Below are 23,601 nucleotides of genomic sequence, written 5' to 3'. Positions count from 1 at the left end.
CTTTGGAAAGCGTGTGGAGACTGAGGCTGGCTAGCGATGGGCATGAATGCCCAGGTTGACATGACCAAGCCCAGTAAAAGTGGAAGCTGGACTTCCCAGTTCACTTGTATGGATGGCATGTGGTCACATGTGAGTGACAGAAGCACGAGCACACGTGTGGAACCTTCCCAGACCCTGCCCTGCGCACACCTTCCCTTGGCCAATCTAATCTTGGGTCCCTCCCCTGTGATAAACTGTCACCATGAATGCAACTACCCTCGTGAATTCTGAGGTCCATTTTAGTGAATTATTCATGCTGAAAGTAGTTTGGTGCACGCCCCTCCCCCTAATTGGTAGTTGAGGTGAAGGCTGAGAATAGTCATGGACTACGCACCTTACCTGTGCTTCTGCATTATATAAAACTACCCAATGGCTTTGGACCCAATCCTAGCCTTCTTATCTTCTAAATTCCGGGAGCCAGAAGGGCACATTTTCATATAGACTCCAACCTAGTATTTCTCAAGCTACTTGTTAGCCAATCCCATGGTCAGAAATGCTTTACATTACAAATCAGAACACAAGGTCTGTGCATCTAACTCCAGAACTGAAGCAACGGTACATAAAACTATCCCACCCTCCTGGCTGGATCTGGGCCTTATGTGGCTCAGTCTCACTGTGTGAACCAGCTGCATCTTTGGAGAGCCGTCGCTGTCATGAGCCATGCATGAGTTGAGATTTACCATTTCAGAAAAAACCTAGTAGCATCCACTGCCCCATAGTTGGTCACTGCCCCAATTTCTAACATGAATTTTTTGCTTTCTTAGTTTTAGTTTCTTCCTTCCTGTCCCTAGTAAGTCTAGTTGGAGGCTAAACAAACAAACAAACAAACAAAAAACCAACAACAATTTTAAAAGAAAATGCTAATGATATCTAATGTCCTGAGCTACCTTCTTGCTTAGTCCTGTACCAAGAGCTTTTGCATGCACCACTATTTCTACCCCTCATCCCCACAGCCACCCCATTTCACAAAGGAAAAAGCTTACATATTGGAAAGGTTAACTAGTTTGTTTGAGGACGAACACCACAAAACAGGAGAATAGAATTAAACTAGCGAAGAGTTCAATGCTGCTGTTGACTTGCTAGGCATCTTTCACAGCAAACTTCACTTCTGCACAGGGCCTCCCAGCAAAGCTCTTGGCCCCTCCGTGGAGAGAGGCACTGAGGAAGCAACGGGAATGCACAGCCAGCCCACTGGAGGAAAAGGCTGGAAGATCATTCGTGCTCCAGCGGAACCAGGCTCTGACCTGCCTGTCTGTCATGGCTCCGTGCCCTCATCCCAGAGGAGTCTCCTTCTTCCAGAACACTGGTCACCCCTGCCTGCTTCCTACTGCCTCTCCTTCCCCACACCAATTAAACTGTCACAGCTGGCTGGCTTGGAGACAGGTGAGGACAGGAAGGAATCTGGAAGAGGCAGAGAATTCAGGGAAGAGGGGGCCTCTCACAGCCCCAGCTGCTCTTCTGTTTTCTGTCAAATTGGTCTGAAGTCCTGGTGGATAAACCAACAGGGGTCCCCAGTGGTTCCCCAACCCTGACTCTTCCTCCTTGAGCGTGGTCAGTGGGTACAGGTAGACGGAGACAAGGCTACTGTTTGAGTTCAGTGGTGCCTGGGTCGTGGCGCAGCACCTGGGTCTCAGGTGATATGACCAGCTGCTAATTGCTTAAGCCCCCTCCCCAAAGCTCAGCCAAGGGAGGATCTTTTCCTCTAATCACAGGTGGAAGCTCATAAACAGGGGAGAAGCAGAAAGCAAAGAGCTCTCAGGTCTGCCCACTAGCTATAATGCACACTTTATCTTGCCTCTTCCTTTCTATGCTACCTGACACAGTAGGGAAAGCTAGGAAAGTCAAGGCCTCTCTTGCTGGGCTTTATGAACACCGTTTCTTCACGGCCATGATCCCAACGCACTAGGGTACAAGAGCAGAGAGAAGGACACTTAGACTTGGTCTGCAGGTAGAAAGGACAGAGGTTCCCAGTTGATTTCTGTTCAACCTTTAAGTTCAAAATACTCTCTACCTCTAGGACTCTTATGGTAGAAGAAACAGCACTGAACTAGCAAAAGAAACAGGCTGATAGAGTGGAAGCTCTCAGTGCGGCCCCCATGGACCAGTGTTAGTGTCCCTGGCAAATCAAGATTTCTGAGGTGTCTATGTAATCCCCAAAGAAGGGTGTGCTTGGACCACAAACCATTGCACTCTTTCTATGTGATGAGCTATAGCCATTGCCTTCCATGCTTTCACTCACTGCAGTGCTGACTGCCGCTCCCTCACGCCTCCTCCAAGCCTATGTACACACATGCGCACAGACGCACAGCCTCCTTTCCTGCTTCCCTAGCCTCATCCATGTCTGCTAACAGATTGCGTCTGAAGGCCCCAGCAGGCTGCATGGCTGCCTGGTGCACGTTTCAATTATTGATGTAGCTCTTTACAGAACTTGCTTGATTATTCTTGCCCTTGCGATTATGGAGAGGGCATGGCCCGTGATGCATTCCTGGCTCGCTTCCCCACTGCTGCCGGAGGAAAAGCACAGGTGGAGACTCCTAATTGCATCCACGTTCTTTTCACCTTTCTCTGCATTCTGTCTCTGCAGTTCCTCGGGACACCAAGATCAAATATCTCAAAATGGACTGCAGGGTTTTCTCTACGTTTTATGGTGAGGGTGGAGTGTGGGGGTTATAGAAAGTCATCGCTTCAGCCCCATCATGGCGTGGGCTCAGAACACAGGGCAGAGCACTCTCATGAAGGGTAAGCTGACTCCTTATACTAAAGTCTTGTGCTCTGCCTACAAGTTGGTCTGGTGTGTGAGGACAGGCAAAAAGAAGCTCGGGTATTTTTTTCATGCAAAAGCCAGCCTGATGGGAAGGCTGTATGGAGATCAGAGATGGCATAAAGTTATCAATCTTTTTCCTAGTTCTGAAAATATCTGAGTCCCGGAATCCATGTTCAAACAAAGTCTGTTGCTACACTAATCTGAACTGCCAAGTTTCCATGCAAAACCCAAAAGTTCAGCGACTGAAGTAAAGCCTGCATCGGGTGCCGTTTCTGGGGAGCAAGACACACTTTCATTGTATTTGAAAGGATAACAGCGTAAGAATTACCAGGAAATATTAAATGCAACACTCAGGAAGTTGTTCTTTTTGGGCTGAAGAAAACTGTGGTCAGGATTCATCTATGCCAATTTGTACTTTCTATCTATTTTGTTAGCAATGAAGCCAAGCTTAGTATAAAGTGCCCATTTAGCAAAATTAGTCAGAAAAGTCTCCAACAATCATTAACAATTACATATTGAGTATCATCAAATCTGTTCTGGTCAAGATAATCCACTAGCAGAATAGACAGATTTGGGCTTCTCATAAAGAATTTGACAATTGAAGGGGGTTATGCTCACTTCCATTTATGTCCTGGAAAATACTCCCTGGTGACTTAGCAACCGTGTTTAAAAAGCTCTTGCAGTCCTTAAACAAACAAAGGAGTATGTTTATGGGGTTCTAAAGATGTTATTTTCAGAGATGACATAGGGGTTATGATATGTAGCTTTGGGGCTTTACAGTAAGTCATGGCTGATTTATTCCTGTGGCATACAGTACTTGCTTAGGGAAGATTGAGAATTTAATTAAGTAGTGTTTAAAATCATGTTTTATGAGAAATAACCCCTGGGCACATAGAGACCAAAGTTTCTCCATCTTGGAGGGAGAAAGGGCCCTTTGGGGTGTGTGTGAAAGAGCAAGAGTTAAGAACATTTCTTGGCACCCCTGGAGGTGAGCTAATCTGAGAACAGAAAGAGAGTTTAGAGTAGAAGTTGAAAACAAAATCTGGCTGCAGAGGTGTTTTGCTTGGCTTGCTGGGCACTGTGAGAGGTTTATGGCAGTGGCCAGTGTTTTTAAATTAGAAATACAATTTTTAAAGCCAGTTTTCTCCCTTCCCTTTGAACACCACAAGATCTGACCACACAAGTCTATATTTAATGTTGGGTTGCTGCAGTCATGAAGTCAAGACACAAGACAAAGTTGGAGGCAGAGGCAGGTGGATCTCTGTGAGTTCAAGGCCAGCCTGATGTACAGAGCAAGTTCAGGACAGCCAAGGCTACACAAAGAAACCCTGTCTCAAAAGAACCAAGGGGGAAAACATTGGAAATGGAACACTTGTTTTATCTTATCTGTAATAACTATGATATTGGAGTGAGTATGAGACCAGATGTCTTTCTCAGAGAATGGTTGCTTCCCCATGAAAACTTCAGGAAGATTGGGAAGGACAGGGTGGAAAAAAAGAGCCAACTTTCCCATCAGACATGGCAGGTATATACTTCTAAAGACCTATAATACATCTTCATATTCATTCTTTTAGTATGGGGTAGAGGAAATAACACAAAATAATTAGTAATTAAAATAGTGAAAACGAACACAACTCGGATGGATTACACTTGACTTATATCAAGGTAACGGTAAAATAATAACTTCTAGTATTCTTTATGGAAAAGAGAACCATAAAAGACAAGAGTGCCTAGAGTACAGGAGAATCGCTAGGGGGATGTTGAACAAATACTGGGACGAATGCCATGTCACGGATGCGGAGGTCAGAAGACAACTTACGGGAGCTGGTTCTCTCTTTCAGACATGTTTACCCTAGGAGTCCAGTTCAGGCACTCAGGCTTGATGGCGTCTTCACCTGCCCAGCCACCTCGCCAGCCCTCTTCTAAAAATGTCTCATGTAGCCTCGGCTGGTCTGAAACTCACTACGTAGCAGAGGATGGACTTGAACTCCTGCTCTTCCCATCTGTACCTTCCAAGGACTAAGATACAGCCAAGCACCACCATTCCCTGGCTGAAGCCAACCACTGCTCTCAGAGGCTGATTTCCAGACAGAGTTTTGCTTCATTTACTGAAAATAAAAATCATGTGGCCAATGTAAAGACCATAGCTAGAGTCCCCTTTTAGGGATTTTTTGGAAGTTTGAAAGTTTCTGTCTCCTCAATTCAATATTTCCCTGAGAGTCAAGCATTCCACTGTGAAGACTGCCTTTACACTCATCAGCCTTCAGCATTTAGTGTCTGGGGATCACCTGCTGAAATCTCTTTGTTAGTTTGTTTGATCCTTTTGAATTTTAGACTGCCTAACTCTTATAAAATATATATATATACACACATTTAAACATCATGATGAGAAAGACCTGGATTTACCCATGGCATTCAATATTTCCCAATGTCAAACATAATTGGCACTCAGTTAATTTATTGATATGTTTAAGACCACTGGTACATAGATCCCAGCCTGTCTGGTACTGTGATGAGTGTGGGGCCAGTGTCTCCATGTTCTGCTCCTACTCTACTAGATTTATATACTACTGCCACTAATATGTGCACAAGTACATGTGTGCATACACACACATACACACACACACACACACACACACACACACACACACACACCTCCAAAATATTTTGGAAAATGACATCAAAAAGTCCCAAGGGCATTCTTACTGCAAAGGATTCTATTTTTAAATCACAAATGACTCATCACTGGTCAGGGTCTTCTGAAAGTGACAATTTGTCATGGTGTCAGGACAGAGGACAAGGGGTCACAGACAAGAAGTCACATGTCCTGCAGCTCCTAAAACCCAAGATGAAGGTGTAACAGCTGCTGCCACCTAGTGCCACCCTGGCTGTGCTGTCATTAGCACTGCTCTTCTGTTTGGATTACAGCTTCTAAGCCAGTGTTTCCCTACAGCTGTCTCTCACTTTGGCTTTGAGCCATTTTTGAATGCATATCTGCTGTGATTTTGGGGGACAGCAGTAGGACCAAGATGTGACTCAGAAGCTTGCGACATAAACTTAAGCTAATTACAAAATACATGGGTAAGTTTGGAACCTAAGGGGGATGCATTCCTTCACTTCTCCCAAAACAAAAGCGGCTCTTAAGAAGTTGCCAAAGTGTTAGGAGAGTGCGAGGTCATCTAAAACACTCCTTTTAAATCTTGGAGAGTGGTGAGAAGGGTAGAAAACACTCATTCTATTTTTTTAAGGGCAAATGCAGATTTATAGGCATAGTTAGGAAAGAGTATTTTCATGGGGAAAATGAACGAGCCACTGGGCACCGTGTTCTCAAAAGTAATACTCAGCAAATGCCAAAGAGTCATAGCCAATGGATCCTGCCTCATCAACTTTACACAACACAGATGGATGCTTACCTCTCCTTAACTGTAAAATGGGGCTGGGGGTGGGCAGGGAAAATAGATAGACAGAAAAACAGAAAGACAGACAGATGGATGGATGGGCAGACAAGACAGACAAGGCAGAGAGAAGCAGGATCATAAAGGATCAGAGTTCAAGGTGTCTTGCCAGTGAAGGTGAAGCAAACTGGCCCAGCCGTCCTTGTGTCTGGGTTTAATCTTTTCCCCCTGTGGTTATCTCTGCTTTCTCCTGAAAGTCTGTACCATGATGAAAACCCAAGAGCCTAGAATTAGCACAAGAGTTCAATATGGTTTACTTTTTAGTAGGTAGTAAATCACGAGACATCTTTACTCGTGACTTAAAGTTGGTAGAAAGGACCCAAAAGATCAAGGAGAAAGGGGCTGAGCTTGAAGAGTTCTAATTTCCAGACTGTATGTAGCACTCTCCCTGTCTGATTCAATGACCTTGAGCAGGGGACTTAACCCCTAGTCACCTCTAGGAGGTAGGAAGAGAAACTTTGAGAGACAAATAAACTCAACGTAATGCTACACAACCAAAGAACAGACCTTGTCCCCTAAATCTACCCATGTGGTAGTAAAGACATATAAAGCCATCTCCATCCCCTACATCTTCTCTACCAGGTTTGACCCCCAATTAAAGGATAGGATACTTGGGTACAGAGAACAGTGGTACCAAGCAGTTTTTAAGATGTGATATCATGTGTCCCTTGTATGAAGAATTGGTTCAAGGGGTCAATATGAATAGCAAAATCCATGCAGCTTTTAGTTGCTTATTTGAAACAATGGAGCATTTGCGTATAATTTAGATACAACCTTCCATACACTTTATATCACCTCTAGGTTTTATATAATACTTAACACAATGTCAATGTTGTATTAGTAGCAGAGGTTGTTGTGTAGGGAATAATGAAAAGCAAAGTATGTCTGTGTGTATTCTATAAAATTGGGATCTGCTTAAACACTAATATCAGTCCACAGCTGGTTGAATCCTCAGATAGAAAAAGTTACCTCTGTTCCCCAGTTGTCTTTGCTATCAAACCTGGAAGGTCTATCTCGTTCATGTCTCCTATTCCCCCCAGAGCTCCCTACTCCTTCTAACAAACTGCCCGAGGAACATGCATACGCTTGACACTTGAAGATGCCATCTCACACGCTGCCCGTGGGACCCCTTGCCCAGTGAGGAGTGAGGGCACAGAGACGGCCCCAGCACTGTGAAAAGTAGGAGGAGGAACTCCTGAGCAACAAATGAAGTCCATGCCTTAAATGCACCCACATGAAAGCAGACTGGTGAAGAAGTCCACTATCCTCCTGTATCCTCACTACCTGTCTTTGCTACCAAGTTTATCTCCACTAATGAGAGCACGGCAACATGGAACAGTAGACGATACAGAAACGTTGGGTCAATGCTCCTTACACACCACGGAGTTCAAAGGTGCCAGGAGACGCCAGATTCTGAAAGGGCATGAAGACTCCCATCGGAAGCTATTTGCGGCATCTACCCTGAAGGCGGCCCCCTCCCCCCCATCTCTCAGAGGCGAAGCTCCTCCACCATCTGACACGCTTTTCTTCCAACAGCTGCCGGCTCTCCTGTTGTGTTCCCCCTCACAGATGTGCAGTGCTGTTCTGAACACCCTGCCCTTGAACTTTCCCTACCCATAATTTTCCAAACCAAAGCCTGGCAATAAAAATGTCACTGAGGGAGGGTGAACATGGTGGGGGGTGGGGAGCATTTCTTAAAAAGAGGAGAAGAAAGCGATGCTTCGCATGCACGGTGATTTGTGTTGACTTCTTCAACAAAGGTTAAGTGCATGCCATGCCTTTTCAAATAGAGCAAGAAAGAGGAGCGCAGGAGCTAATTATTCCAAACACTACCTAGGATGACCCTGATCCATTAGAGGAAGTAAGAGCTAAGATAATTCCCAGGCACTTCCTCCCTATGCCCTAGCTGCCCAGCTGGCCATGTTGAATGGCTACATAAAGGTGAAAAGGAGAGCTACCACTGATCACTCTCAAACCAACCAAGGGAATCCATGACCTACGCTGCCCCACATCCCTGCCAAGAGGTTGGCCGAGAAGATGGGCACATCGGAGGCACCAAGTCAACATCTATGCATAATGACGTAGAAAAGAAGTAATGAAGGAAACAGGCTATTTCTTCTTCTTCTTCTTCTTCTTCTTCTTCTTCTTCTTCTTCTTCTTCTTCTTCTTCTTCTTCTTTTTAAATCATTTTTAAGACCTTCCAAGGAAGCAATTGGGGAGCCAGCTTTTCCTACACTATTAGTTTAACTTTTATATGTGAATCTCATGCAGCATAAAGCAAAACTGTGAAAGATTAAGCCTTGTAACTCTGTGAAGGATAAAAGGATGTATTCAATTAAGAGGAAAGGGCATCTCTCCTACCTACTTCAGTGTGTCAAATAATACACACAGCAAAGCAGGTGGGAAGAACCCTTCCTTGGAAGGAATCCCCTGGGTGGGTATGAGGAGCCTTGAGAAACAACCATCAAGTTCCCTGTGGTCAGCAGCAGCTGTAGGGGGAAGGCTGGTGACAGGACTCTCCCAGGAGCTATGCACTGTAGATTGGGCTCTCAGGATGAGCATGAAGAAGACAGAAAGGACCTGACAGGACAAAGTGAAGCAGTCCCTGTTCTCACAGCTTCTGCACCAACCTCCTTCTATAACTCCTCCGTGCTGGAAGGCTTGTGTCAGCCGGGTCGGAGGGACTTTAGAATGAGATTCTGGCTCCACTACTTGTCATCAATGTGGCTTGAAACAATTTTTTGGAGTCCCAGGCCTCTAATCAGTAAAGTGAGAATGATAAAAAACTCCACCTCGTATATTAGAAGGAGCCACTGAAATCATATGTAATGTGCTTAGCACCCCAGTTCACACACAGCACAATGGTGGGGATCCAAACTCCCTTCAGCAGTCCATTATTTTTCAAATTTGTGTGTCTGCGTGGGGTTGCACGCATATATCTGTGTTGGGTGTATGCAATGCAGACATGTGTGTATGTGTGTGCATAGCATGTGGAGGCCAGAGACTGAAATCACAGTATGTTTCTCTCCACATTACTTTCTGAGATAAAGTCACTAGACCTGGTGCACACAAATATGGTTAGGATAGCTAGGGACCCACCTGTCCCACCCACCCCTTAGCACTGGGGCTACAGACGCAGGGAACCCCACTTAGTTTTACATTGGTGCTGACAATCTGAACTCAGGTCTTCATGCTTTTATGGCGAGCAATTTACTGACTAATCCATGCCCCAGCCCCCTTTAGAAAGAAAATGTATCAGATGAGGAAGTGATCAGGGTATATATGAAGAGGAATGACAGGTAAAACTGTAAAATAACAAACAGGTTGGGCCACAGCTCTGGATATCTGCACTATAATGGCACTGTTAGTTGTGTTTTCAGAGACTTTGGAAACAATCTGGTCAGTTTCTGTTGCAAATTTACATATAATTATGTGTAACCATACTTAACGATAAGCATTGTCACTACCTGGAAATTATTTAAGACTTTTATATTGAAGCTGTAAGAGTGAAAGGAAAGAAGGAAGGAAGGAAGGAAAGAAGGAAGGGAAACTATAAAGTGAACAAATAAATAAAACTGATGAAGACTGAGAAGATGCCATTCCTTTGCAACGGAACTCTTGGAAAGGGTGTGCTACAAAATGTGTGGCCTGGTTTCCTCCACCTTCCAAAGGTGCATCTCACTCAAATAGCAGGGCTTAAACCAGAAGCCAAGAGCAAAAGCTGGCAAAGCCAGCAGGTGTCCCCAACTGTGCACCAGCCATTGTGGTGCAGATAGAGTCATTACGGAAGAGTTTAACAATGCATAACCTTTCCGCTCCACTCTGCTGACAGCAGGTGGTATGCCTTTCAGAACTCAAGCTGCTTTGAAGTCGCCAGTGAGCAGGACCTGACCTTCATTTCCAGTATATGCAGCATTAAATATTCATAATCCATGTGACCGAAGCAGAAGAAGGAGCAGCATTTAAGCATGAATCAAAAGAATAACTATCCCCCTCATGTGAGTCACCCTTTCCCAGAATACCACTGGAAAAACGCAAATGCACAGAGCTTTGAGAGCTGCCGCCTCTTCCAACTCTCTCTTAGCGTTATGGAAGGAAGCAGCAAGGGCTGCTGCCTTATGCCACCCGTGAGTCCTGCCCACATGCTGACATTAGCAGGTCTCTCCACTCTTATCTATTCCGTGATTCTGGAGTCAAGGAGAGGGCGGAGCAAGCGTCAGTGACATTAACACTCAGAGGACACTGAAGGGCACATTTGACTTGGTTGTACAATAAAAAAAAAATAGTGAGTGTGTGTATATGTGTGTGTGTGTGTGTGTACATATATGCTTGTGTGTGAGCATGGGCACATATATGCCACAGTACAGGTGTACAGAATAAAAGAAAAATTTAAGGAGCATGTTGTCAACTTCCACTATGCTGAGGCGGAGTCTCTCTTGTTTCCCATGCTGTGCTGTACACTAAGGGGCCAACTGGTGCATGTTCTTCTAGAAGATTCTCTTCTCTGCCTGCCATCTCACCACAGGAGTGCTAATTTAACAGAATCACATCACCACTTCCACCTTTTAAATGTGGGTGCTGGGGATTAAGTTCTGGTTGTCAGGCAGATGGAGCAGATACCTTTACCAGCTGAGACATCTCTCTGCCCCCGCCCCCATACATGTTTAAAGTCTTGGCTCGATGGAAATCGGGGTGCATAGGAGAAGGAGTACCTTCGAGTCAGGGTCAGAATTAGAAGGTGGGGGATTTGGAGAGTGTGGACCTGTGAAGGGATGAGTCACAGGTCTCCTGACAGCATAGATATTACAGCGGTCCCAACCGAGGCAGCATGGTTATTATACCCATCCCAACCAAGGCTTACTGTAACGTTCCTCTGTGTTTGCATCTTTCCCAGCATCTTCCAAAAAGGGATGATGGATCACTGTTTGAACCCATTTTAACGTGATGCTCTTTATCTGTTGGCTTGAGGACAATCTTTCCCAGCTGGAAGATGATCACTGGAGATGACCCAAATGATTCTTCCCATAGAGATCATATAAGGAAAAAAAAAAAAAAAAAAAGAAGACCCAAAGGAGGGTTTCTCAAACACATCACTGGAAAAGACCTACTGGGGATCTGCCTGTCTTGGACTAAGAACTGAACAGCAAAGGTATGTGCAGGTACTGTAGTCAAGTGGATTTTGAAAGGTAAGGAAGATCACCAATTGCAATTACACCTGCCAATCACAATGTTAACTTCAACTTTCTTGCCCTTCTGTTGACTCCTCGAGGTAGAGTAATCGCCTCCTCAGCTTGCCATGGGCACGTCTAAGTCAGTGTGAGAAGAGTTGGCCGAGTCCACCTGTATCATATGTTCATCTGCATCCTTTGCAGTTCCTTTAAAAAATCTTCTAAATCATTTCTTTGTGGGTGGCATATGCATGTGGGGTACATGTGCAAGCAGAGATCCGGAAAGAATGCCAGGTGTACTGCTTTCTTGCCCTCTGACTTGCTCCTTTAAGGCAGGGTCTCTTACTAAGTCCAGAGCTAAGAGGGCTGCCAAGCAAGGCCAGTGATCTTCTGGGTCTCCATCCCCCAGAGCTCTGAAGTTACAGGCACACAGGGCCACGCCCAGCTATTCAGGATGTCTTGGTGACTTGATCTCGGGTCCTCATGCTTGCTCAGGAGATGCTCTTACCTGCCAGGGCACTTCCCCTTTGCACTTCCCAAAGGGCCAGGTGTGGAAAGCTTTGCATCTAGAGATTTCCAATCTACCAAGTGTGTGAAGATAGCTCCAGTTAAATCTAACAACAGAACAATTTCGTAAACCATATCAGTCCAGTTAAGATCATGCCAATGTATTTATTTACAGAGGACTAACACTAATGCAAATTCATCTCAAGAATGCCAGGGTTTTTTTTCCTTCAGGGCAAGGATTTGGTATAATTTTAAAGAGAAATTTAATGTCCTTTCCAAGACGGCCAGCAAAGCCATTTCTATTAGGCCAAAAGTAGTTTTGAATGAGAACAGTAGGCTGCAACAATTTGCCTTCTACTTTCTTACCCTCGTTCTTTTTGTAGTTTATATGTAGAGCTTCATCTCACTCACTAAGCTTGATTGCATTGATTAATGGATTGTATTTGGTGTTCTGACTATGACCCTGTAGACTTATTACAAAGGTAACATTATATCTTTGACTTTAATTCATCTCCCTAACCTGAGCATGCTTGCTGGATCACCGTGGGAAAAGGGAGGATTCTCTGTGTAGGTTGCTCATTGGCTTTTTCACAAATCACAGTCTTAAGCTATGGTCACAGGGCCAGATAAAGAAGTAAAAAGTGAAAAGTAGAGTTGCATATGTAGCAACAGGTGTTCTGTTAAGCAAAATTTCTTACAGCAACCACACAGCTTAGGAGGAGATAAAGGTGGAAGACAGGTCAAGGCTTGCCAAGCCCCATAGACAATGAGGAAAGTCTCATAGTTAACACTACTAGCATTTTCGCTGGGGAAACTGCAAAACAGAACTGAAGGTCAGCTTTGGTACAGACTCTTTGCATGATCCTAAAAGAACCAGAATCGCTGGCGGTTTCTAGCATCAGCTTCAGAAAGGCTTAGCAGAGTCAGGACTAAGCCCAAAGGACTGGAGGCTGGGGAGGCACCGGGAGAGACTGTCAATCTAGGAGGACACCATGCTTTGCCATCCTCTCCCAAGGAAGATCGGACTCTACGGAGCCAAAGATTGCCTTCCAGTAGACACAATGATTAAAAAAAAAAAAAAAAAAGACACCATCCAAACCCATCTACCAGCAACATTTTATTTCCATGACATACATAGGGGCAGAGAGGGAGACAAAGGACTAGGAGGCACAGTCAAGGCATCTGTCCTCTCAGAAGCTCGCCACACTCACCTTCACATAAGTGTGTATACTTTCTCTTTGGGGCACACAGACTACATATCCGAACCTCTTTCCTAAGCCCCAGCACAGGCGTTGGCAGGGTGTGTACCCTATGACCCCTGGAGAGAGATTGGAGAGAGGTGACCAAGGGCTTGAGAGCTCTAGTTCATTTCAAATGTGGTCCAGAATCTCTGAGTAAATATGAAAAGAGAGCTTACCTTCACTCGCAAGACAGCTGGAGACTTCCAGATGGAAGGGCGCTCTTCTTGCTTGACTGGGGACATCAGATGAAGAAAGCATGTCCCTTGAGGATGTTTAAAGGACCCATGGTTCAAGCCAGGTGGGGGCCCAGCCTGGTGTCAGAGCTAGGCTAAATGACTTCTAAAAGTCTCACGCTTGGCAGATTTCAGACACGGTTGAGTAGACGTGTTTCTTTTATTTTCCTTGATGTGACAGTTTGGCTTCCATAGCCAAATGCACAAAATTCCCCTGGCTGGTGACCACATAGCTCAGGGAAATTTAGAATTTGCATGTTCATGAAACAGCCACCATACCGCACCATAGGAAAATGAGCATTAAGCTCCAATTTGAGGCACACCAGAATCTGGTCCAAAAGGGACTCAAAGCAGGTATCCTGGGGATCAAAGTCTAGGATTCAGTCAGGATTAGCATTAGAGGAATTGTCTCAAAGTAGACAATGAAGACCACAAGCCCGAGAGCTCCTGTCCTTGGCCAGAGCGGTCAAGCTTATGTCACAGAAGAAAAGCAAGTCTATATCCCAATCTGTCAAGTCTGAGATTACAGTAGGACAGGTGGAATGAGTGATGTACCCAGCACTGGTACCCACAGCCATTAGTGTTACCATAGTGACTGGTCGATGCAGTACCCTGAAGGTCTTCACCATCTGTGAACCATGCTTACCCTGGAGCAGCAGATCACTAAACTGCCACTCCAAGGGCCTGCATGAGCACCACTCGCCACAAGTTCTCAGAGAGCCATAGATCTCTGCCTCTTGGAGTCCTGCTGATGGCCTCATCCCATTTCCTTAGTTCCGTAAGTGAAGAAGCACAATGCTTGTTGCTCCAGTCGCGTGTTTGTTCAGCAGTTGAAATCCTAGCACTGGCTTTCTAATCGATCTTCCCATAAGAGCTAACCCTGTATGAGAAAAAGATCCTAGGACCGTGGCCCGAATGTTCCAGACTCATCTGTTGGACTATGTCGCCCTTCCCAGAGGTTACACATTCCCAGAAGAGCCCTCTTAACTTTTTGGCATTTTCAGTACAAATATTCCATTAGGAAACATCTCATTACAAATAAGTACCCAACGGGAAGGTTTGGTCCCCAAGTGCCTCTCCCTCCCATACCATCAGCGTCAACACAGCCTGTCTTCTGAGAGACTTTTCCCCCATTCATAAATGCAGCACAGCGCAGCCCTGCCTTCCTCCAAGTCTTCAGCCCTCAGGAGATTCTTGCAAAGGCTTGTTAAGTTAAGTTCATCAGTGTAAGGGGTCATAATTGCCCTAGGAAAAAATGGGCAAGACAACATATATGCAATACTCACTTTGACGAGTCTATGAAGTATATTACAAGGGCACCAATGCTGAGTGCAAAGACTAACACAACCTGAAAAAGAAGATAAGCACACCATTACTTAAGGGCTGGGACCAGAATGCTTTCACTTTTGAGTGGCAGCAACAACTTTTTGAAGCACAGTGCCTAGTACTTTCAGGGACCTGGCTCCACGTGTCATGTGATCTCTGCCCTGTGACAACCCACACATTGACTCTTCACCCAGCAGTGGGAGCAACCTTGCTCCTTGTCCATAGAGGTCAGGGCAGACTCTTCCTTCCTCTGTCCTTGAATTTTGATCTGGCCCTGTCACCTTGAGGACCAAAACTGAAGCCGATAAATTTCAGAGTGGAAAGAGCGAGTCAAAAGACTTGGCAGGATGCAGTCTTTTATTCTCTGCCTACCCTAGGACTAAAAGGGAGTGATCATTTTTACCAGTTTTGTTGGGATCTAAAAATAATCCATTCTGAGTATATCATATCCTTAATAACTTTTGGAAAATTTATCAACTTGTGTGGTATCACATTGATCCAGTTTCAGAATATGTTTTTAAGATCTCAATAGCATCTTGTTTGTTTGTTTGTGAAATTAATCCCTGTTCTATCCTCTGGGCCCAGACAGTCACTAATCTGCTTTCTGTCTCTACATAAGAAATATCCATTTGAAAGCACACATTTGCTATTACAGCTGTCCCTTTGGGTGCATGTATGAATAAGTACTTACACACACACACACACACACACACACACACACACACACACACACACACACACCTTTCTAGATAGATAGAAATTTGCCCAATTCTGTGTGTTTATAATATTTCTCAAGTACTTAGGGAAAACACTTAAGTGCAAAAAAGCCAGTTAGGTCATCCTTCTGATCAGCCAGATATATGACAATCTCCATGCTTTTTGGCACTTGCTCAAAATCAATCATCCCAAATATAAAAGGTAGCTTTGGCATCTCCTTCAATGCACACCTGACACATTAAAGTCTGCTGAATGAGCCTGTAGCAGATTAGGCCGCTACTGACACCTCTATCCCCTCACTCGGTGTTCCAACATGCTTATTTCATCTTTCACAGAGGAGATGATTAATGAAAACAGCCAACAATTAAGGCTGAGAACAGAAATGAAACATCACCGCCACCTACCATGCCTGCCTGCTGCTCAACCCTTGCCCTTTAGATACACACAACTCCTAAAGAGCCTGCAGGGAAGATTCTTAGAAATGCCAGTATCTACAGGAGCCATATGCAGGAAACTGGCTGACATGGGATGATGGACAGAAGTTAATGCCAACTCTGCAAAGACTGGGTATGGTCAAGCTGTGGTGCATTAGTGTGTGTGTGTGTGTGTGTGTGTGTGTGTGTGTGTGTGTGTGTGTGTATGTGTGTTTGCATGTGTATGTGTGCATGCACACACAGGTGTGTGCGTGTATATTTGTAAAAGGAAATCACACACTCCTGTGTTTTTTCTGTGTATGCTAATATGGCTGATTAAAAATGCAACGTGCATGTCATATTCCTTTAAAATACTGCAACACCCCACCCCCACCCCCATGGAACCACAAGAGAGAGATGACCAACTGGCTACACAGTACAGGAAATAACTGAGCACAACACAAGGAATATAGAGTGTTCTCGGCAACAGCTAACATTTCTTTCTCAAGAGCAGTGGTCAGAGTACTACACCACTGGGTTTATTTCATTCCTCCACTTTGCTTTTCAGATCAAGGCTCCCACTGAATTCGAGGCAGCTCCGGCTGTCTATCTGTAGCCACCAACTACCAACAGGCTAGCTCCGGGCTGGCTTGCCTCTGATTCCCCTCTTCACAGGGCTTCACTCACAGCTTGTTCGCAAAGGTCTACAGGAAACAAAAACATAAGCAGGCCTTGGCTTTTCATCCTATAACAAACAGCATCAGATTAATTTGGAGCTGTGCTGCTATTCCTGAGCCATAAGCAGTTAGTTCCTGGCTCTGACCTCATTCTCAGAAAGCTGCAGAGCGAAGGGGTGTTATCAGAGCAGAGGGGAGGGGCCCCTTCATTCATAAACAGGGGATCCGGCACACATCCTCGTCTGTTTGGCTCCGTGTGTATACATGTGGAACTTCTGTCAGGGTTCACTAAACGGCTCTATGCTACCAAATACTATATCTCATAAAAGAGAAGTCAAAGTCCTTGAAAATGGCACCTCCGTTCTATGAGAAGTCAGAATCTCAGCCCTCCCATCAAAGCAATGTTTTCCTAGCAGCAGGCCAGAGTAACTGACACTAATTTGTCCCTGTTGCTTCCGCTTGGGAATAATATGTCACATATTTAAGCAAATCAGTGACAAGAGTTTGGAATACACCCTGACTGCCTCTTAAAACTCAGACAGCGGCACCTTCAGAGACGGTAACAGCAAAAGGAACACGGGAGGGACAAGACCCCCGCAGCACCTCTGCTGACTGGACGAAGGCTTCGATTCTGTGTCCTGACCGAAGGTTTTCTCTCAGAGAGATGATATAGACTGTCCCACCCACCAGGAGCCAGCCGCTATCACCTGCCAACAAGCTAATAATAATAATAATAATAATAATAATAATAATAATAATAATAGAATAGTATTCAGGAAGAAGGTGACTGTACATGTCAGCTTTAACTTACTAACATGCCTTGTTACCATGTCAGGCTTGACTACACTGTCAGCCTAAACCCAGTTTATGCAGAAACTTGGCCATGAAAATATGAGCTTGACAGACTCAGCAATTAGTTACACGGCTCTCTTGAAAAGGCCTGAGGAGAAGGCATGACAGCACGACTTGTTTACTCATCCTACTGAGTGCATAAACGCCCTTGTGTGGGAAAGGCTTGCTCGTTTTAAAGTTTTCTATGACGTAGCTGCTGGAGAGCACATGCATTTTGCTGTCTGTGTTTGGGGCAGGGCTGCTGTGGTTTGTTTAATGCTATCGTTTCCTACTCATTGGAATTTCATCCATCTTATCACTGAGGCTACAGAGGCACGCAGAAGGATCTTGAGTGGCCCTGGGCTGCACTGAGGCAGGACGGGAGTAGCCGTAACTTACACAAAGAACTGCTGTTTAGAGGGTGAGGTGAAACTGAGACAAGATGCCCTACTCTCCGCTAGCGCCTCCTCCATCTCTTAATAGGTAGTCTGCCTTCAGGAGCTTTTGCATACTTTCTCTGTACTTCCCCAGACAACTGACCACATTGGCTACCCCAGACGGGACTAACTGCCATGCTTTCGGACTAACTTAACAACTGCTGTTGGTGTAAAGCACTCCCTCCTGGCTTAGATCCACAAGGAGACTGAAGGTGAGATGAGAGCCTGGCACCTCTGCTTCTGTTTACTGTCTGTGCTTTGGCTGAACATACGGAGGTAAATTATTTGTCCTTAATTTTTTGTCATGTGTCTTCTCAAATTCCAGAAGAAGCTAATGCTCTCAAGGCAAATTAGGCCCCCACCCAGATAATGACAATTATCCAAGAGGGTCAAGTTGAGCTCTAGAACACAGCTTGCTGAAACCAGATGAGACATGGCTGTCTCAAGGCAGCCATGGTGACAGTGACTGACAGATGAGTGCCTATCAGACTGTTGTGTATGTCTCCCTAGCAGCACAGGAGCTGAGACAGTGATGACTCGGAGACAGGCAGGATCATCCTTTGACCAGGACCGCTTCGTCATGCACATCTCTTGCCCTCTATTTAAGCCTAAACCTCATGGCAGTATCATTGAAACAGACACGGGGTCAACTGGGCCATCTTATCTGTTCCTTTTTCCAATATGGCCACACTGAGTAAATCTCTTTGCTCTGCTGCTCAGCACTACGTGTGTCTTTAATGGAGAAGGACAGCTGCGCCTGCCTGCTCGGGTCTTTTAGAGTCCAGACTTGCACCACGAAAAATCCAAGTTACAATAACAAACATTGAGTCTATTTCCAGAGTGCCAGATTCGCCACCCCCGCCCCCACCTCTGTAAAAAAGAAATTAAAAAAAAGAAAGAAAGAAAAGCAACTTGATAAGCATCATCGGAACAATGGAGTGTGACTCATCTGTTTTCAGAACCTAAAATGAAACATGCCAAGTGTGTGCACCAACGAATGCCAGGAACACACACACACACACACACACACACACACACACACACACACACACACACACACAGTCCGTCCTCCTTCTTATGGAGTCTAAGCATGGACTGAGACGAAGGTAAGAGACTGGCAGCCATCCTCCTGCATGGAAATCCCAGCAAGCCATGAAGAGCTTTCCAATGCCTGGGAGGGAAAATGTCATGAAAAAGAGAAACGGGATGGCTAAGCATAGCATATTCCCCTCAGCTACCGAAGCTCCTGGGGAAAGGCAAATTCAGTAAGTTGAGGCAGGGCAGATAGTGCACGGAAGGAGGGCTCAATGCTGTAAAAGTAAGACCGCAAAATTAGCGTAGAAAAAATAAACTGGCAAGAGGAAGGCTGGGAGACAGTTTGGATGAGGCCAACAAACCGGCTGCTGGCACAGGGGCAAAGGTAAGGCACTCCAGTGTCTGAAGGTGACCCATGGAACATTCTAGTACTAAACAGCACTTTAGTATTAGAATGCTAGACTTAAGATGCTAACGAGACATCAGACACATGGAGTTATATGTAGAACTACCTGTAACAGACAGAGCACGCACAGGAAAGCCGACTTATGCAAATGATCAAGATGCCTGAACTGTGGGACATGAAAGTTCAAATCCTTTGCACAGCCTGGCTGTTTGTGTCATGAACTCTCGTTCATCCAGCCCACTACCTCCCTTGATGTGGATCTTTTCTTAATAAATCATCTCATTCTGCTCGCTACCATCCATCTATCTCTGTCCAGTTCTGTATGCAGGGACACTAGACACTAAGCCTACCTCCCTAGAGCCAATGGCAGTAGGCACACAGGCACCAAGGGGGCATAAAAGGAGGCTCTGCAGAGATGTCCTAGAACTTCAATTCCAGTTGCCGGGTTTGAAACCATCCTCTAGGAGTGATGATATTGTAAGAGACGCATAGACACACACACACAAACACTCACACACAGATACACACATATGCACACAGACATGCACACATACACTCTCACTCTCTCTCTCTCTCTCTCTCTCTCTCTCTCTCTCTCTCTCTCTCTCTCTCTAGTTCTCAGACTACTGAAACAGCAGACTCTCAAGGAATTAGAATTTACCTAGGAATCTTGTGCTCGGTGAAGGGAAAGACTGGGGTGGTCCTGGTGCCAACTAGACTGGGAGCTTGTCTCAGGGAAGAGAGATTTCACACAGGTCTGACAACTTGCCAGACCACCTTGCAGAAGAGACTGGAGCCAGACACTTATGGGTCAAGGATGGGCAGGGGCACACCTGACCAGGATACCCCTACCTTCTATCTAAACCTAATCCTCAAAGCCATGTTACCCTCTTTCTTTTTTCTTCTTCCCAATGTGGCCACATAAATCTCTTCTCTCTGCTTTTCACCATTACTTATCTCTTTACTTGGCCTACTAGGTGGTAGAGCCTACCTTGCTGTGGCTGCAGGGCACTGGGCTTTGTCCCTAGAGATTCCAGTAACAGGCTGAGCCACATGCTTTCAATAGACATATGGGCCTTCAGAGTTAGACCTGGGTCCGTGGCTCCAAGGAGTCTTATCTCTGGGTAGTGTTCCTTAAAAGCAGATGTGGAGTCTCCTTGTAGGACGTCTTGCTGGGCACAGGTGCTTACTGACAAATCTGACAACCCCAGTTTGATCCCTGGAAGCCACAAGGTAAATAAAAGGAGAGAAGGGACTCCCCTGCAACTGACCTCCATGGACACGCAAAGAGACCCATGCCCAATGCCCAAAATAAATGCAAACCAAAGCAAAACTGAGCAGGAGTGTCCTTGTTCCCTCCTGGCACCAGAGAATCCCAAGACAAGGGGAGCTGGGCCCCTCCATTTTTGTTAGGCTTGTCTCAAAATAACTGACATGTGGCCAGGAGTGGGTGTTCCTGAATTGAAGCCATTAGGGAAAACCACTTAGCTCAAGTCAGAGATTAATTCACAAATGTTGCCTTAACAATTAGCCCATGAGAACATATGTAAGAGACCCCGCAGGCTTGGAGAATCTACTAGGCGTCTCCAGAAAGTCCAGAGAGAGGAGGAATTAATTCTTTCCTAAGCGCGCTTTGGTGCATTCTCCTCAGCTCACAGCAGAACAAATGACCCTAATTAATGATGCTACGTGTTTGATGTAGAATCTGGCTACCGGCAGCAGAGACTTTTCCTTGGGAAAAGAACAGTTTTCCTTATATGATGCTGAAGGCATGTGGCCTTTTTTAAAAAAATTAAGCTATAATTCATGTATAATAAAATTATGTTTAGAAAAAAATAGATGGGCAAATTCTCAAGGCAAAATAATCTGTCCCCAGATGGTTTGTGGGGATGCATTCTCACATCTAAATTGCAATGTTGGGTCCAGAGAATTGAACAAACCAAGTGAACATTTCCTGAACTATGATGCACAAGCCTCAGAGTAAGCGGCAGGGACTCATGAGGCCAAAATGACAAAGTCCAGCTGCTCCACCCTCCATAGGCATGGGCACCAGAAGCTGAAGCGAATCCGGAGTCGCATGAATTTAAGAAACGCCCCACACATAAACAGACTCCCTGAGAGATCAGGCACTGAAATACTGACACCTCTGTGCCAGTCCTCACATATGATAGAGGAAGAGAGAAGGGCAGAGAAAAACCCAAGACAAACAAAGAATATCCCTGCTGTCCCAGGTGGGCCTGCGCTAGCGAGGACAGATCCCAAGTATGGAGTATGGCTGCACGTGGCAAGAAAAGGCAGCTGGGGTCATGGGGTCTCATTAAACGGCACGGATGCACTTAGCATGTCATTTCATCTTCCAGTCTGATGAAATGCCAGGATTAGAAGAGAAATTTGTTAGGGGAGGGTCTTGGGAGGTCACTGGCCACAGTGTATAAATGAAGAATTTTCATCTGGGAAAGAAAGCAGCCTCACATGCCATCTGTGCAGCCCTGGGGTATAGTCACAATGCAGGGTGACAACTATAAAGCCTGCCACAACACCCGTGTCCTGGAGTCCTCTCTTGTCTAATCAGATGCATGGATCCTGTGGAAGCGCTGATTGACAACCTGTGTTTTGAGCACCCAAATCAATTACTCATGCAGGATGTGATGTCCCCAAGCTAATGCAAAACATAACGAAAAAGGGCATGGAGGGGCCGCAGAGCAGCTCCTCCCCAGGTCCAGGCCTCAGCCCTGCCATTGCTCTATAGAACAAGGCAGGTTCTACCCCAACCTCTTCCTCTTATGTATTTGGCACCCGAGAAAAGCCTGAAGATTTTCTGTAGATTTTAACCCCAAAAGCTCAGTCTGGATCTCAGTTAAAAAGTTGGGGTATGTGTGGATGTTTTAATTAAAACTCTATCAGCCACAGTAATGTTTTCATTCCTAAAGCTTTAATGGTTCTCCTAAGTGGGTATAATATCGATACCCAAAAAGTCACTCTTGTGATCATAAATTTTAAAAGATTCATAGAGTCTAGGAGAAGTATTGTGACCCGGCTATGTAGATAGTCCCCACCTGACAGCCTGACGTACTGTGCTTGATTTATAGATGTGTACAAACAAATGTGATGTAAACGGATTCAGCAGAAACCCAAACACTAGGCAAGGACTGAAAGAGGAAAGGTGTTCAAGAAGAAAACGAGGCAGAGGAGACGGTGCCTTCAGGGGTCACTGTACTTAAGATGCACAGTGCTTCCCGTGGGAGCTTAGGCGGGAGGTTTGCTGCGATCGGTGGGATTTAGTGCTGGAGCCAGAAGCCCAAGCCATGAGCATGCTAAGCACACTCTACCACTGAACAGTACCCTGCTCCCAAGTTCATGCATAAAGTAGCCCAGCAGGAATGACTAGGATTTTATAGGATTTTTTTACAGGCGTCTATGGAAATCAAGTGATCCTCCAAATGCAATCCTATGAAGTCGTAATTATATGGAATATTAAGACACAGAGAAGGGACTTCCACCAATAGCATCAAATTCTGGTCCATTCTTCTGGTCGTATCTCATAATCCTTCCCCCTTTGGGCTCCAATTTCTGTGGACATTCAGTTCTTACCCACCATGCCTTTCCTGCCCCCCCTTCCACCACAGGGCCTTTGCACAACCTGCCTACCCTTCTAGAAGCATTACTTCTCACAGGCTACCTCACCATCAGAAATCAATGCCACAGTCACTTTCTGCCTGCTGATATGAGAAATGGCCTACCAGCACAGTCTCTTTGTGGCAGTCAGCATTCCAGCAAAGGGATGTTCCTTTGCTGTCTTTTGATCAACATGCCTCTCGTATGCTGGACTGCAAGCGCTCTGATGGCTGAGTGTGCACCCTTTGTTCACAGGAACTCACTTGCATCATCTCTCTCAGTATTCACTCAGTAGATGAATACTTCAAAAACTGCCACGAAAACAAAAGGAGAGTGGAAGAGCAAGGATGAGATTCTAGAGTGTGAAACCTTGGATAGAAGCAAGAAGTGGCTCCAGGTGACAACAGGACCCAGAGGCCAGAGAGTGGGGATTGAGTGCGCCTTAATGTGTGTGTGTGTGGGGGGGGTGTCAAAGGTACAGTGTACATGCCTAAGAGCCGTGTTTGTAAGCTGAGTGCTGGTGTTCAGGTCAGGGAGATGGAGTGGAGGGTAGCGCCATCCCAGAATAGCAAGAAGGGTCTGGAGGGAGAGAGACAGCCCATTAGGAAGAATGAAAGCAAGAGAATATAGTTGGATGACAGAATCCTCAAGAGAAATGGTTTTCAATAAGGATAAAGGCAGAACATCCACTGGTCCCTCAGGTACAAAGAGCCAAGCCAGTCCAGAGTCAGATGACA

The 23,601-nt window shown here is 45.4% G+C and overlaps 1 protein-coding gene across 19 annotated transcripts in view; it reads right to left on the bottom strand.

Moving 5' to 3' along the window:
• The window catches only part of KCNMA1 (potassium calcium-activated channel subfamily M alpha 1), a 700,634-nt gene that overhangs the window by 341,811 nt on the left and 335,222 nt on the right, over positions 1 to 23,601 (bottom strand). For 18 of the 19 annotated variants that reach the window (XR_014781481.1, XM_084794298.1, XM_084794299.1 and 15 more), the window contains exon 3: positions 14,694 to 14,755. Coding sequence is in view for 18 of the 19 variants with exons in the window: in XM_084794298.1 (XP_084650424.1) it covers positions 14,694 to 14,755 (62 nt within the window). In the remaining variant the exon portion in view is untranslated. Of the gene's footprint in view, positions 1 to 13,017; positions 14,288 to 14,693; positions 14,756 to 23,601 lie in introns of those variants that run through there. The other variant, XM_084794300.1, reaches the window with a different exon arrangement.

Source organism: Acomys minous (genome assembly GCF_964271855.1).
Source record: "Acomys minous genome assembly, chromosome: 9".
Classification (NCBI taxonomy): Eukaryota; Metazoa; Chordata; class Mammalia; order Rodentia; family Muridae; genus Acomys; species Acomys minous.
Note: the sequence above shows the minus strand (reverse complement) of the source record. Positions and strands in the feature narration are given on the sequence as shown.